Genomic DNA, 13,998 nt, shown 5'->3' with positions numbered 1-13,998 from the left:
GCATTCTAAACCTCCTTTCCTTTTTCTAGGTTTTATCCTCTTTCCTCATGTGCCACTTTTCAGTATTCCTTTTCTCTGAACTATCCTCCCTTTTGATACCAGTTTCCACTTCCTATGCAATTACTTTCCTGGTTTTTCCTTTTTTTCTCTTTCCTTAAAGTCTTTTTTCCATTTCCTTGCTTTCCTCCAAGTAGTCTCCATCGTGCTTCCCCTGAGTTCTCTATCTTCATTGCCTTTTGAAGCTATTTATTTGCTTCTGTCATTTCATTAAACATTTTGCTGCTTCTCATCCTTCACAAAGCTGTCTGAGGTTGCAGGTACCTTCCTGATTATGGCTGCATTCTGGTGTTGCTTCCATCCTCAAAAGATCCCAAGTTCCAGCTTCTATTTGATCATGGTATACTGACCATATATTATTGTTTTTTTATGCTATGGGAGACTCTGCCACTGTGAAGGCATTAAAGACTACTTGTGAGTATCATATTTCCTGTGACATTAGGTTTTGACCACGAGAGAAGAGGAATAATGTTGGGAAGTGTTTCAGTTAGTTGTATATTGCTTTTGGTTAGTTCTACTCAGTGATGACCAAAGCAAATAATTCTGAAATAGAAATCTTCATTATTTTCTTGCTGTAACACTGACTTCTCAGGCAATTCACAAATGCATGTTTTCTCTGTTACACTTCATTGCCTTCTTTCTGGGGAAATCTGTCTGGTGAATATTTCCAGGTGCAGTTTTACCTGTATTTTTTCAGAGCCACTGCAATGTTGCATAACCAAGAATAATCTCTTCTGCGTGGTTTCATGTAGAAGAAAGTTACTTATTGCTGCAAGTACTTGCTTTTTAAAAATGTGTGCCTTCTTGACCTTCAATATCTTGGCCACTGCTTGTTTTCTTCTTGTTAACACAGCCTTCACATTAGCTGAAGCACCCAGAACCGTGTCTAATTGGACAGAGCAAGACTGTCTAGTACTACATGAAGACCACTGTCTACAATGAGATACCATCAGCTGTGCATCTCCAGATCGTGTTGGCTCATCTTCCACCATATCATATTAACAATTCACACCCAGCTCATTGCTCAGTCAGTTCCTCATGAATACCCTCTTCTACCTGATTGCTAGTCTGCTCCTTAAGTTTCACTGTCTGTCTGAATCTCTGTTCTGGGCTACACTTCAATTGAACTACACTTTAATTGTTCACTCACCCTTCCGTTTCTGTTATGTAAATGTTGAGGACTTGGTACACAATACCAGTGGCCCGATACAGCCCACTTCTTGATTTGAGTTGTACATAGCCTTATGAAAATATATCCTTTTCCATGTCAGTATGAAATTGCACTAATACAGGCTCAGGGGCAATCCTCCAAATAAGCCTCATGGATGTAGTTGAGGAGGATCTCAGGTTCATTCGTGAGGGAAGTTCCTAATGTTCATGAATTTGCCACAAACATCTGACAGGTTTTTTCACACAAAAACTCAGGACTATGTTTCTGCTTAAAAGCTTCAAACTGCATTTATTGTAAATTCATGAAAAAAAAAAAAAAAAAGAGGAAGAAACCAGATTGGTAAACTATTACATTTCATTGTGAAGAACTTGTCCAGTGATTTGCAATCAGATATTGAAAAGAATATCTAAATAAGCAGCAATTTCCCAATAGAAATCTCATTAAATAAAAAAAGAAAAATATCTCCATATTTACAGATTATAAGGCAAATGTATTTTTGAAGCATTGATTAGTAGTTAGTGGGGTTATTTCTCTGAAAGGAAAAGATAAATTGTTCAAATCTAAGAGAATGCTTTAGAAGCAGCTTGCTACACAGTCTATTTTACCACCGGCGAACAGCCCAACAGCCTTCCCTCGGCTACTGCAGTGCTCTGCTTCTTCCATCATCCCGGCTTTCACCGAAGGGCTTCTGGTACCTCCACCTACAGAACGGGGAGGGGGGAATCTCATTACATTTCTTGTATAGTGTGTAGCTCAAAATCCCTCCCTGAGTTGCTGGCCCTCCCTCAAGATCTTTCTGCTAATGCGCGTCCGGCAACAAGCCTGAATCTAAGGAAAGTAACCCAATTTATGTCACAGTCTCAATTAAATAGAAATCGGTGAGCTGAGAAAAACCTAATTAGAGGAAAACAGCCTCCCAAGTATTTCATGTTCACATTTCTAGGAGTGTTTTTATTAAATATCTACATACTAAAATTAATTGAGCTTGTACTATATCCGATCCGCAATCGGTTACTGAAATAAGTTCTCTTACTTACCCGCCTTAGTTGTTTTATGCTGCTTGCTCGAATTGCTTCCATAAGGTTGTCATGGAGAGACCTTTGTGGGGTGGAGGGTCGGGTGGAGGGTCGTGAACCTTCTTCTGATTTTCTGTCTGAGACGGATTTTAGAGAATCTTTAATTTCTTTCAATATGCTGTTCTCATGTTTTTTGCTTTTTTTGCCTTTTTTCTTTTTCTGTCCATTCTGTAAGGCTTTTTTTGAACTTTCTTGCTGCTTGATAACCTCAGCTATGTTCCTGGTTGGTGCTTTCTTGTCTGGAATAACAGGGGGAGGAGGAGGAGGAGGTGGTGGGGGTGGGGGTGGAGGGGGAGGAGGGGGTGCAGGAGCTACAGGCTGACTTTTTGCTGGTGCTGATTTCCTAGGGAGCTTTGGGGAGGACCAAGGTGAGCTCTTAGGCGACGTGTATGGTGAGGAACGAGGAGTGCCTTTCTGCAAGACTTTGGTCTTTGGGTTGATAGCTCCATCACAACTATACTCTTGTTGCCGTTGCTCCTGCATACGCTTTTGCCTTTGTTTATCCATATTTCTTGTCAGGATGCTTGTCATGCTCATTCTTGGGCCAGCAAGGTCAAAGTGGTAGCCCAGCTTGACCAGAGTGGTGTTCTCTTTCAACAGTTTAACTATGTCCATTTCCACCTGGCTGCCCATGATATGCCTTTGGTTGTGGAACCGTAACTCTGTTAGAACCTTGTTATGTTGCAGAGCTCTCATGATGGCCAGAACTCCTTTGCCTGTGATAAAATTTGACTCAATATTCAGACTAGTGATATGTTGATTTACTTTTAACATGCCAGCAATGGCTATTGCAACGTTGTCATCAGCATGTGTGTTAGCCAGGCTGAATGACTTAACTACAGTGTTGTCCCTCAGGGCTTGAGAAAATTGTATAAGCATCTGCGAAGTAATATTTTCAATGTTGTTTAGGTTAACCTCTGTGGTCTCAGGGTCATTGCTCCGAACTTTTTCCAAAGCATCCTCAATAACTGTTGGATTTCCACATGGGTGGATGGCACTGCTTTTAAAGCTCAGATTTTCAGCGTCTTTCCCATCGTGGCCATTGAACAAGTTTTCACTGTTCTTCGCGTTGCTGCACTTCTTGTGTCTAACATGGCCAGAACTCCTGCCATCCTCACAGTTCACAGATCTTTCACTAGCTGCAGGATTTTGCTTTTCCTCATCCTCGTCATCACTGTCATCTTCCTCTTCCTCTCCCTCCTCCTCCTCTTCTTCTTCCTCTTCATCATCCTCTTCGGTATATGCCTCCTCAGACACTTCACTGTTGCTTTCTGTGAAACATTCTTCTTGAATGTCTTCTGAATTGTCTTCTTCTTGCTCTGAATCCTGAACAGGAATGTAGGCGTGGGTGTTAAACATAACTGCAGTAACGTAGCTACCGCTTTTTTCTACAAAAACTATTCTCTTGGAACTTTAAGTTAATGCTAAAAGCTAAAAATAAGTTCCCAGAAACAAAGCCAGTTAAATGAGCAGAAAAACTATGTCAGCACCTACCACGTTATTATCAATATTTCTTTCATTTTCTTTAAAATATGTATGCTTAATGTAACTCAGCTTAGCTTTACTGATGTCAAAGACCACTTCCAAGAGAAAACTTGACACAAGACATTGTGATATGCATGAACTTCATGCTGTCTATGATTCAGCATGTCTGCAAGGGGCTACTATGGAACCATCCTTGCCAGCAGAAACAGAAGACTGCAATTTCAGAACGAACATGATCTGTGAGCAACAAATGTGTTGATTTTGTAAACATCAGACATCAGTGCTCAGTCTCCCTTGCATTTATTAGCACACCCAAAAAGCTAAAAACCATGATTTAGAATACAAATAGTGTCTGCATGTGTCAACATGCATATTGATGTGCAAAATAATATGGAATTGCAGGAGTTACACAGAAAATACTCTGGATGTACTAAAGGTTCTAAAGACAGTTCAAAGCTATTTGTGAGGAAAAGATTCAGATGCATTCCCACAGCCAGCAGGTAATCATCTCAATAAACCCCAGATCACTTCAGGTTTGCCAAGAGATAAGACACTGGTCCAAAACAGCTCTCAGGCCAGCTCCAACACTGCAACATGTTATAACTCATTGCCCAAGCAATACTTTCTTTTCTAAACTCCAAGGTTATTTCAGCGTGTTTTGGGGGCACCAAAACATCAGCTTTAGATCCACTTCTCAAATTCTGTCAGGTGCCCTCAGCAGTTGTGGCAGCAGAGGACAACAGTGCAGGAGCAGCACAGACTGTGCCCCAGGAAAGCCCCTTCTCCACATGGAGAGCTCCAGGAGCACGGCTGTGTTGTCTGGGCCCTGACTGAGCCCTCAAGCTACAACCAGCCTTCAACCTCTTGCCCAGAAGGATTGCTCAGGTGCTTTGTTGTCTACTGGACAAGCCACAGTGTAACCCCTTTTATTTACATTGGTAAATCCTTACAAAATTTTAAAGGTAGAACAGTGGTTGCATAAACTACTTTATCACCATCCATGTTTTAGTCTTTGTAAAATACTAAAGGGAGAGTGGGAATACATTGTGGAGAATCAGTGACTGGGTTTTATGTTTCTGGAAAACACAACTGTTTCTAATATGGTAGCTTAGTTTTAGAAAACATGAGCAGCTTTAGGTTTGCTTAATGATCTGGTTCTAAAAACACAGAAAGATAGAAGTCATAGTAATGACAGATTGCACGGTATTGTTTCACAATCTTGAACAGATTTCTGTGTTGGGACACGCGTAAAACATATGGTGCATGTTAATGTTCGTATAAATTTGACTCCAAGGAAACAAGACATCAAACTGTGCCCACTCGCTGTCCCTGAGAGCTCAGTGCATGGAGGGTGTGTGGGATCCAGCCCCATTGCCCTGCAGATTCTGAGCAGGAAGGCACTGCACTGCGTATGGAAACAAGGCTGTGTTTAAGCTCAGTTTATTATGACACTGAGATTTCTATCTGCAGCTTCTGCACATGCATGCAGAACTTTAAAAGCTGAAAACACCAGTTATCCAGGAAATCATCTTTATGGTATGCTTTTATCTGCCCAGATACATACACTTACAGTCTTCAACATAACTACACATGAGCAGAAGCTTGTTTCAGCAAAGGACTGCTGCTGGCAGCCTGCAGGGCTTCATCTTACTTCTTGGTAGCACCTCAATGAAAGGCCTGAGATAGTCAGTATATAGAGAGAAATACCTCTGAAGGGCAAGGCATTCCCCCTAAATGGCTATCTATATTATTTTGCCTTCTGGAAGGGCTGATGTCTCGCCACTAACTATAGTAAGGGCACAAATAGCTATCTTAAGTAAGGTGTAACTTTTAGACAGTTAAGGGCAAGGAGATTGCTTTCAAGAGACTCAGAAGGTGTTTCTTATTGCCTTCAGCAGAGTGAGCATTTGTGCCTTCTGCATCTGCAGGTGAACATTTCCCTATTTATGAAAACATTTAGAAACCCACTTCTCAGATCTGAAAATATAAAGGCATTTCCAAGCACTATTAGGCTTAGCCAGTATGCACTGTTAATGCCATACAGGCATGGAAAAGCTTTATATGACATGGAACAAGATCTATACAGAAAGTTTTTGGAACCATCCAGGTTTTGGATTCCAGGCTCAGCTGAAAAAAAGCATTCATCTTTCCATTCCCTTCCTGGGACTTGACAAATAGGGAGTGAAGCCCACGTCTGCAAGCTGATACTAACGGTCTGATGACAGCTAGTGCTCTGTGTGCTTGCCTGCAAAGCACCATTCACCAGCAGGAAGGAACACTTAATTTAAAGAGACATCTAAAGAAATCCTGACTATTATTGTTACAAACTAATTCAAGTCCAAGTGATTTTTCTCTAAGAAAATATTTTATCTAATGCACTGACTGTAATTATTTCCTTGCAAATGATCTGAACTCTGGGATCAAGGCTGTTTGAAGTTGAAAGTACAGTTTTGCTTTCTTCATCTTTTTATTTTTTCAAAAATTATTTAAACATAGGAAAACACATCCTTGTAAGTCAGAACGTGGTACAGAGCAGAGCTTAAGCATAAAAAACATACTCACATCCCCAAGACCTTGCTTTGCTTTGAAATTACACGGAGCCTTCATAAAGATAAAGACTGCTTTTTGAAAGAGCCCCGGCTCGCAGTCTGTTTTTGTAAGGGCTCAGAGGATGCCAGTATGGCCATTAGCTTAGGCTGATAGTGCTCATCACCTGATGAGACTGAGTCCTTGCCGCACTTGGTGGCTCATGAATCAGCACTTATTATGACAGTTTTTATTTGGGGGAATGAATTACTTGACAAGCAGCTAAGTTGTTCTTAGGGGAACACAGGTGTTTAACCTATTCCCTGCTCCAGGCCAACTTCTGAATACCTCACAGCCACCCTCTGACCACCACTGCCAGCTGACTCTGGAGCCAGGGATGCTCAGCAGCACAACAACCCCGCTGGCTGCAATGCCGCTTCTTTCCAGAGAGAGTGGAGCCTCTCGGCCACTTCACTTCTGACATGTACTGTATTCAAAATCCTCATCTTCATATGCCTTCTAGGAGTCACTATGTATATTTTTTGTAAGTAATTAGGCTTTAAACAAAATAAAAATGGCCTTACAAATGCTGCAAGAGACAGAAAGATCACGGCAGGGAGGAAGAAGCCCCAGTAGTGGCTGGGCGTGGAACGCCTGGTGCCTTACCTTCTCACACGCACCCAGCCGCTCTTTTTCCAAGAGCTTTTTGGTCTCCCGCTCCCAGTAGGCCATCAGCGCTTCCCTGCTGAAAGTCCCTGTGGGTGTTTTCTCTGTCAGACTCTTCTGCCGTTGTCCTACGGGGAGGTTGCGGTCGGGCTCAATGTCCTCGAGTTCCCGCTCCAGCTCTTTCAGCTCCTCTTCCGTGAGAGAAGCGAGGAGCTCATCCTCGTCAATGTCCTCATATTTGCTAAGCTCTCTTCTGTAGCCAAAGGTAGACATGGTCCCGTTGGGTCAGGCTGGTAGGGAACTGGAAGGATCAGGCATTCACAAGGGCCGGATCGAGCACACCGCGTCCCGTTTGGTCAGCAACTGTTTCCCTGCGTAGCTGAGGCACCCTTTTAAGAGTAACCACTGGGGGCTTGCGACAATGTGCGGAGGGATGAAAGCATGCTCCGTTTTAAGCATCAGACGTCAGCCAGACATCTGAACAGAAAGAATGTCCCTCCACTGGTGTTTGCAGGTCCTTGGAAGAGGGGATTACTGACACAGTGACCATTGCCTTATTTAGAGCAGCGGGCTTGCGGGGGGTGGGGGGTGGGGAGAACGCTGCGGGCCTCACGCCGGCCTCGCCTCTAACAACAGGGGGGAAGAGCCGTGAAAATCCACATAATCCCAGGCTGCCGCAGGGCTGCGAGTGGAACGGGCTCACTGGGGCCCAGTGGGGCCCCGCGGCCTTGCTGGCATTCTGGTGACACTGCCATCACAGCGTGGCATCGGCAGGAGCGGGCAGCTGGAGAAGGTCTGCCGCTCGTACCTCACCCACCACACATCACTTGGTGGGGTGCCAGTCAATTCGCCTTGCTCCAGTCGGGATCGAGTCCTTCCTCCGCAGCTGTTGCCAGATGTTGTCAGTGGAGAGGGCTGCATGCTGCGGCATCTCACCGAGGATTGGGGAGGCTGGGCCCTCGTGGCCCCAGCTTCAGTAGTTGGACAGACTTTAGCAAATGAAGGCTTCTGGTGGGCATTTTGGCTGTGGCTGGCAAGAGGTGACAGATGGCAGCTGGAAAACACCCTCACATTCATATCTCCATCTACATGTGTGTGTATATGTATCTATGTGTACATTTTTCCAACATAGAGATGTGATAATGTTCTCACACACAAGCATGAGCATATGAGAACAATGGATATATATGTACATTATCATGTCTTCTACTGTATTATTCTGACATTATTTTTAGAGAGGTATCTTCCAATATAACAAACCATAGAATGAAAGCTTAAACTTCCCACTGCCATTTTTCTCTTTATTAACACAAAACAAACCAGGTTTTTTTGAAACACCCAGCCCAGCAAAATCTGCAAACCAGTGTTCTGAGGGAGAAAGGGAGAAAGAAAGAAAGATGAAGTTGGTTCTGGTACAAGGAAGGAAGGTGACATCTATGGTGATAAATGTTAGCATGATGAAAGGATAAAACACTTTTTTTTTTTAATTTTTAGTTAGTAAAGTCAGTATTTAATGTAAATGTAATTGAAAATAATTTGAACTATGGTTTTGTTCGGTATTACCTCTTTTCGAGTATGGATTGGGCAGTAGAACTGATGCATGGTGGTTAGCCAAATTGTTCATTCAGATTAATTATGATTCATACTCCTCCAATGGAAATAGAAAGTGGAGAGTGAGCATGATTTTCATTAACAGAGTTTTTAAATAAATTTCATAGTATCATAGAAATGCCTGGGTTGGAAGGGAAATCAGGGCTCATCAAGTTTCAACTCCCCCACAACAGGCAGGGTTGCCAACCACTAGATCAGGTACTAGACCAGATTGTCCAGGGCCCCATCCAACGTGGCCTTAAACACCTCCATGGACAGGGCATCCACAGTCTGTCTGGGCAACCTCTCTCAGTAAAAAACTTCCCCCTGACATCTAACCTAAATCTCCCTTCCTTTTGTTTTAAACCACTCCCCCACTGACAAAATTATGCCCACTGACATAAATGGATACTTGCTGAACATTTATAGAGAACAAACATTGGATGTGAACACAGTGAGGCTGTGAGGCACAAATGCTCACACAGGAACAGAAAGAACACTAAGTTTGTCAGGATCTATTGAAACAAGTCTGAAAGTGACATGTTCCTGGATTGTGTCATCAAAGGTGATGAGATTTGGTGTCATCACTACAAGCCAGAGTCAAACAGCAGCCCATGGAGTAGGGACAGGTGAATTTCCCATTGAAGAAAACCTTTCTCTTGCAACACAAGTTAGGTCCCATCCCAATTTGAAGACTGGAGCACACTGACAATCTTGGCTGGGCTGTCCTACCACACCCACCATATAGTCCAGATTTGTCACCTCTTGATTTCAACCTTCTCAGGCCAACGGAAGATGGACTGTGTGGGCAACATTTTTCTAGTAATGACACCATCACAGCAGCTGTGAAACAGTGGGTCACCTCTGCTGGTGCAGGTTTTTGCAAGAGCAGCATGCAGGCTTCTGCTCATTGCTGGAGTAAATGCATAGCTACTGGTGGTGACTACATGGAGAAGCAGTTTTGTAGCTGAGGGTTTGCTCTATCGAATATCATTATGATATTCTCTGTATCTGTTGTACTTTCTGTGGAAATAAATAGAAGGCATTGCTTTTTTAGTGATCTGTGTATTTCAAGCAGTGGCTTAGGAAATGTTCTGCTTTTCAAAGGCCTCCATAACTTGTTGGCCCAGTTCTTGAAAGGAAGAGAGCAGTGTCAGACCAGCAGTATGCATCAAGGCAAACCAAGGCAAAATCCACAGCTTAAACTTCATTTTTGGTCTGATGAGCACAGGGCAAATAATAGGAAAGCATAGCGACTGTTGTACAACCTTGTCCTCAGGCGTGGGACATGGCCTGTCCCCGGGACACTGGCTATTTCAGTCACAGCTCCCGAGGACAGCCTGTCAGACAGACGCGTTGGCTTGTATCAAAACGCCATCCCACACTGCAGGAATGGGTCCAATTGCCATAGAGCACGTTAAAAACAATGCAGACACTGCACGCCTGGGCTCTCCTGCTCCCTCCCATTGTGCATTCTTGCCTTTCCCCACCTCTTTTGCACCCCTATTCCTTACCTAGTGTCTTCCCTGGCGTGCAGCCCTCCTGCAGGCCCCCAGGCTCCATTCCCAATGTCCTCATTGCCGTGGCCTTCCATGCCTCCTTTCCCTGGCCTCTCCTTCCCTCCCCTCATCGCACACCCCCCTCCTGTCTCACACTCCTTTCTCCATCCTCCTCCTATATATGTGTCTATATAGAGATATCTATCTCAATTTCCGTCTGCTGCCTCTGCAGGCCCAGGTGGAATGCGGAGTCAAATGGCCAGAAAAGACAAAGGGTCAGCCACCTGGCGTCCGAGCGGGACTGCCAGCCCGGCAGACTGATGGGACAAGCTGCTGCAGCTCTTGCTATCGAGAGACCAGTGTTACTCTGGAAAAGTGTGCACACCGTACTGTTCTTGAAAAGGACGCGTCATCACCTACATTTAACAGTGCTACCAGCCCTGCAAATGGGATAAAGCACGCGCTTGAAGGTGTTTGAAAGAACAGTTTTTCAGCTGATTTTCTCGATGCCAGATAATTCTGCTGTCCATCATCTCTACTGGTGTTGTTGTAAACAGGGAGTCTATAGGGTGAAAAAGACCTCTCCCTTCAGCTCTGCCGGGGAAAATAAATAAATGTGGGATGAGTTCAAAGATGACTGTGAACCAAAAGCAGCATTTGGTCGGGAGTCAGGCTCCACAACCTCATTCAATGACAGATCTTTCCTGCTGGGCCGTGGCAGCACACCCTAAGGCCAGTAGGAGGGCAGATTCCAGGTCCTGATTGTAGCTTAACAACTCAGACCCATCACAAACAATGATCAGCTTTCACTCAAAAATGTGTGCGTGTGGACTGCCTTGCTGCTCAGATTCATTTTGAAAACAGCATGTGGGAGTATCAGCTGCTGGGAAGGCAACCAGAAGTCTGGAGGACATCACATACCACCAAGCCATGGGGCAACCCCTAATCTAATGCATTTTGGTGGCAGGAGTGTTGGGTCTCCTTGTGCTTGTCCAGAAGACTGAAGAGTCATAGAAATACATGTCATAGTAAAGTCAAAGTCAGAGAAAATAGACGAACGGGTTCTGGTAGCGCTGGTGATGGGAAGCATGCAAGGATGCATCTTGGAAGGGGACTCAAGAGGTGAACCTGACTGCTGGGAAGCATCAGGGAAGAAAATACATCTGGGTACAAATAAAACCATTTCTGGACTAACAAGTTCCCCAGCCTTTGATTAGAAAAGGGAAAAGGTGCAATCAACCTGCTTCTCTCTGACAGCACAAACTATTCTTGCCACGGTTTTGCTCAAAGTAAGCTCTACATCTCCAGTGAGTGTCCCTTTCCGCAGTGCCAGTTTCAGCCACCCCAAAAAGGTAAATTGCTTTGTACACAACAACGATCCTAATGCTCTCACTTTCATATAGCTGCTCCTATCTTCCCCGAAGAATCTTGGTGTGCTTTTCAAACATTGCCAACAGATTTACAAGCTATATATAGAAACCATTTCACTCACTACCAATGTACGGACATTCGGGCTGTGTAGAGTTACAGGGCAATACCGCTAACTGGTTCTGGGCAGGAAGTAGAGGGCGCTGCATTGCAAAGAAAGGAGCAGAGCCACTCCTGAATGCAGACCTAAAGCAGTTTTTATTTTCCATGGGACACTATTTAGGCAGCTGTAGTCAGACTACTCTTTCTCCCAAAGCACAATAAAATATAACATATGTCAATGTAAGCCTTGCAATAATTAACAGCGTCTGAAAATACACCGGAAGTCATATGTCCATATGAGAGTATGCAGCTATGACATTTTAAGTAACTATAGGAAGGAAGTGCATGGATTTCATAGGTTCATAGGTTCATAAGGTTGGAAAGGACCTACAAGATCATCTAGTCCAACCATCCTCCTATCACTATCCCTACCCAACTACTAAATCAAATCCCTTAGCAAGATTTAATCCTTTGTTGAATGCCAAAGGCCCAGCTCTCCTGTGTAGCTTAGCCAAACCTACCCTTTGCCTTCAGATTAAAAAAAAAACACCAATACCTCTATTTCTTTACACTCAAGGAGCAACACATGTACTTCTATAATTAGCATTTCCTTCTTTTTATGACAGAGTATTTTTAACAGTGTGTTCGCAGTATAAACAAATGACGTAAACAGTAAGGTATGAAATGCAAGCAAGCTAGTAAGTAAATTCTCTATTTTATTCTCTTTATTTGTGTCTATTTTTAAATAGGCCACATTAATGATGATAGGAGTTCTGGGCAGTCTGTGTACTGTGAACTCACTATGCAGAGCGTCACTTTTCAGCTTTTCAGGAAAACCATAAAACACAAGTTACCCAGGGGATATTTCTCCTGATCTCTTTTGCTGATGTGAGTGACGCTAAGGGAACGCTACCAAGAGAAAATGTTTCCCATTTCAATATATACACTGAAATGCTTAAACATATAAATATTTAATTTGGTGCAGTTACCCGTGTACTTCTTGCTGATCCATTCAGCATTTGTCCTGGTAAAGGATTAGAATGGATTTCTTTGAAGACTGTTCTGAGCATTTGGAGACAGAGGGAGTGTTTTTTAACCAAGATCATTATCTGCAGGGGCAAAAAAAGGACTCTGAAGGGTAGAAAATTTGAATGGCAAGGTTCCAGTTTTAATTCCTGCATCCTAAACAAATGATTTCCAGTGGAAAGGTTAGAGAGACAACAAGACCGAATAGAGCCATTAAGGCTGAAATTCGCTTTGGCTGGCATACACTTTTCCTAATATCAACTTCTTGAGCAAAGATCTATCAGAGCTAAGGCTCATACAAAATACAAAAGTATGAAAGTGGGAAGAAGACTTTAAATGGACTGACTCGGCAGGCAGAGTAGAGTTGTGGCTGAGTACAGCAGAAAGGTAAAGGTGGCTACACAGAACACAGAGGTAAGGTCAAGAGTCTGATGAGCAGGCTCATATTAAAGGTAGTGCTGGAAAATTGTGAAGAGATGAGACCTGTTCTGCTGCAGAGGTAAGTGCTCATGAGCTTATGCCACTTTTCTACATGCAAATAATAGCTAAATGTTTGGCTATTTTAGAAGCCTTTTTCTATTTCATATAAATGTAAGAAAAATCCCTTTACATAACCAAAGGTAGTTACAAAAGAGCACTACTTTGTGATAGCTTCTCCATGCATGGCCCACATGCTATCAGAAATAATCAGAGAAAGGGCAGCTCAGGCATGAAGAGCCCAAGCCAGAACAATAACACCTGCAGAGAAACAGTAAAATTGTCCTCCACTTGATATCCAGAGCAAGGATCAGCCCTGCCAGCTTCCAAGATTAGATGGTAGCCAGTGCATGGAAGTTTTATGGCAGGCACAAGCAATATTATGGGCTCTATGGGGAATAGCTTGCCCTATAATTCATAGCTGTGGTTTGGTCCTTTACCAGGATGTGAAAATACATCTACAAAGTCCATCTCACTGGTGCTGTAAAGACTGATGTAAACACAGTTGAATGCTTGGCTTCTCGGAGAGCTCATCAGCCTGGTGCAGCTGTTTGCGTCAGATTTTATGAGAAACGGAGACCAAATGATATCACTGCTTTCAAACATTGCCCCCAAACTGATTGGAGTCCCTACCCCAGAGCATGCCTGAATCAAAGCCAGGGCATTTAATTACTTCTAGCCAATGTCACCCATCGGGTAGACATGCCATGGAATTGGGTTGCGATGGAACTCCCAATGAGACACACCCAAAGAGCAGAGAAATTGAAAATCCAGAGCTACAAAGGTTCAATCAGTATCCAAACAGAGAGGAAAAGGAGTAGCTTTTCTTAGCAATTTCTTCCCTCAATTGGGGCTGCTGCCTTCACTTCTTTTCACGCATTTCCTGCTCTCACTAGCACATGTTCAACTCCACAAAAGAACTTAATGCTTTGGCTCTAAAACATGGGAATCAGAA

General features: G+C 43.5%; 1 protein-coding gene across 1 annotated transcript; it reads right to left on the bottom strand.

Moving 5' to 3' along the window:
- Nucleotides 1-839: 839 nt before the first annotated feature.
- LMOD2 (leiomodin 2) lies at nucleotides 840-7,387 on the bottom strand. The gene is made up of 3 exons (XM_065743491.1): nucleotides 6,982-7,387; nucleotides 2,266-3,630; nucleotides 840-1,929 (listed from the first exon to the last, which is right to left on the bottom strand). The coding sequence occupies exons 1-3, from the start codon at nucleotides 7,252-7,254 to the stop codon at nucleotides 1,903-1,905; spliced, it is 1,665 nt and encodes a 554-aa protein (XP_065599563.1). The 5' UTR covers nucleotides 7,255-7,387; the 3' UTR covers nucleotides 840-1,902.
- Between the last annotated feature and the right edge of the window lie 6,611 nt (nucleotides 7,388-13,998).

This window comes from Cyrtonyx montezumae, unplaced genomic scaffold (genome assembly GCF_038088225.1).
Source record: "Cyrtonyx montezumae isolate F1298 unplaced genomic scaffold, pur_monq_1.0 scaffold_3, whole genome shotgun sequence".
NCBI classification, from domain to species: Eukaryota; Metazoa; Chordata; class Aves; order Galliformes; family Odontophoridae; genus Cyrtonyx; species Cyrtonyx montezumae.
Note: the sequence above shows the minus strand (reverse complement) of the source record. Positions and strands in the feature narration are given on the sequence as shown.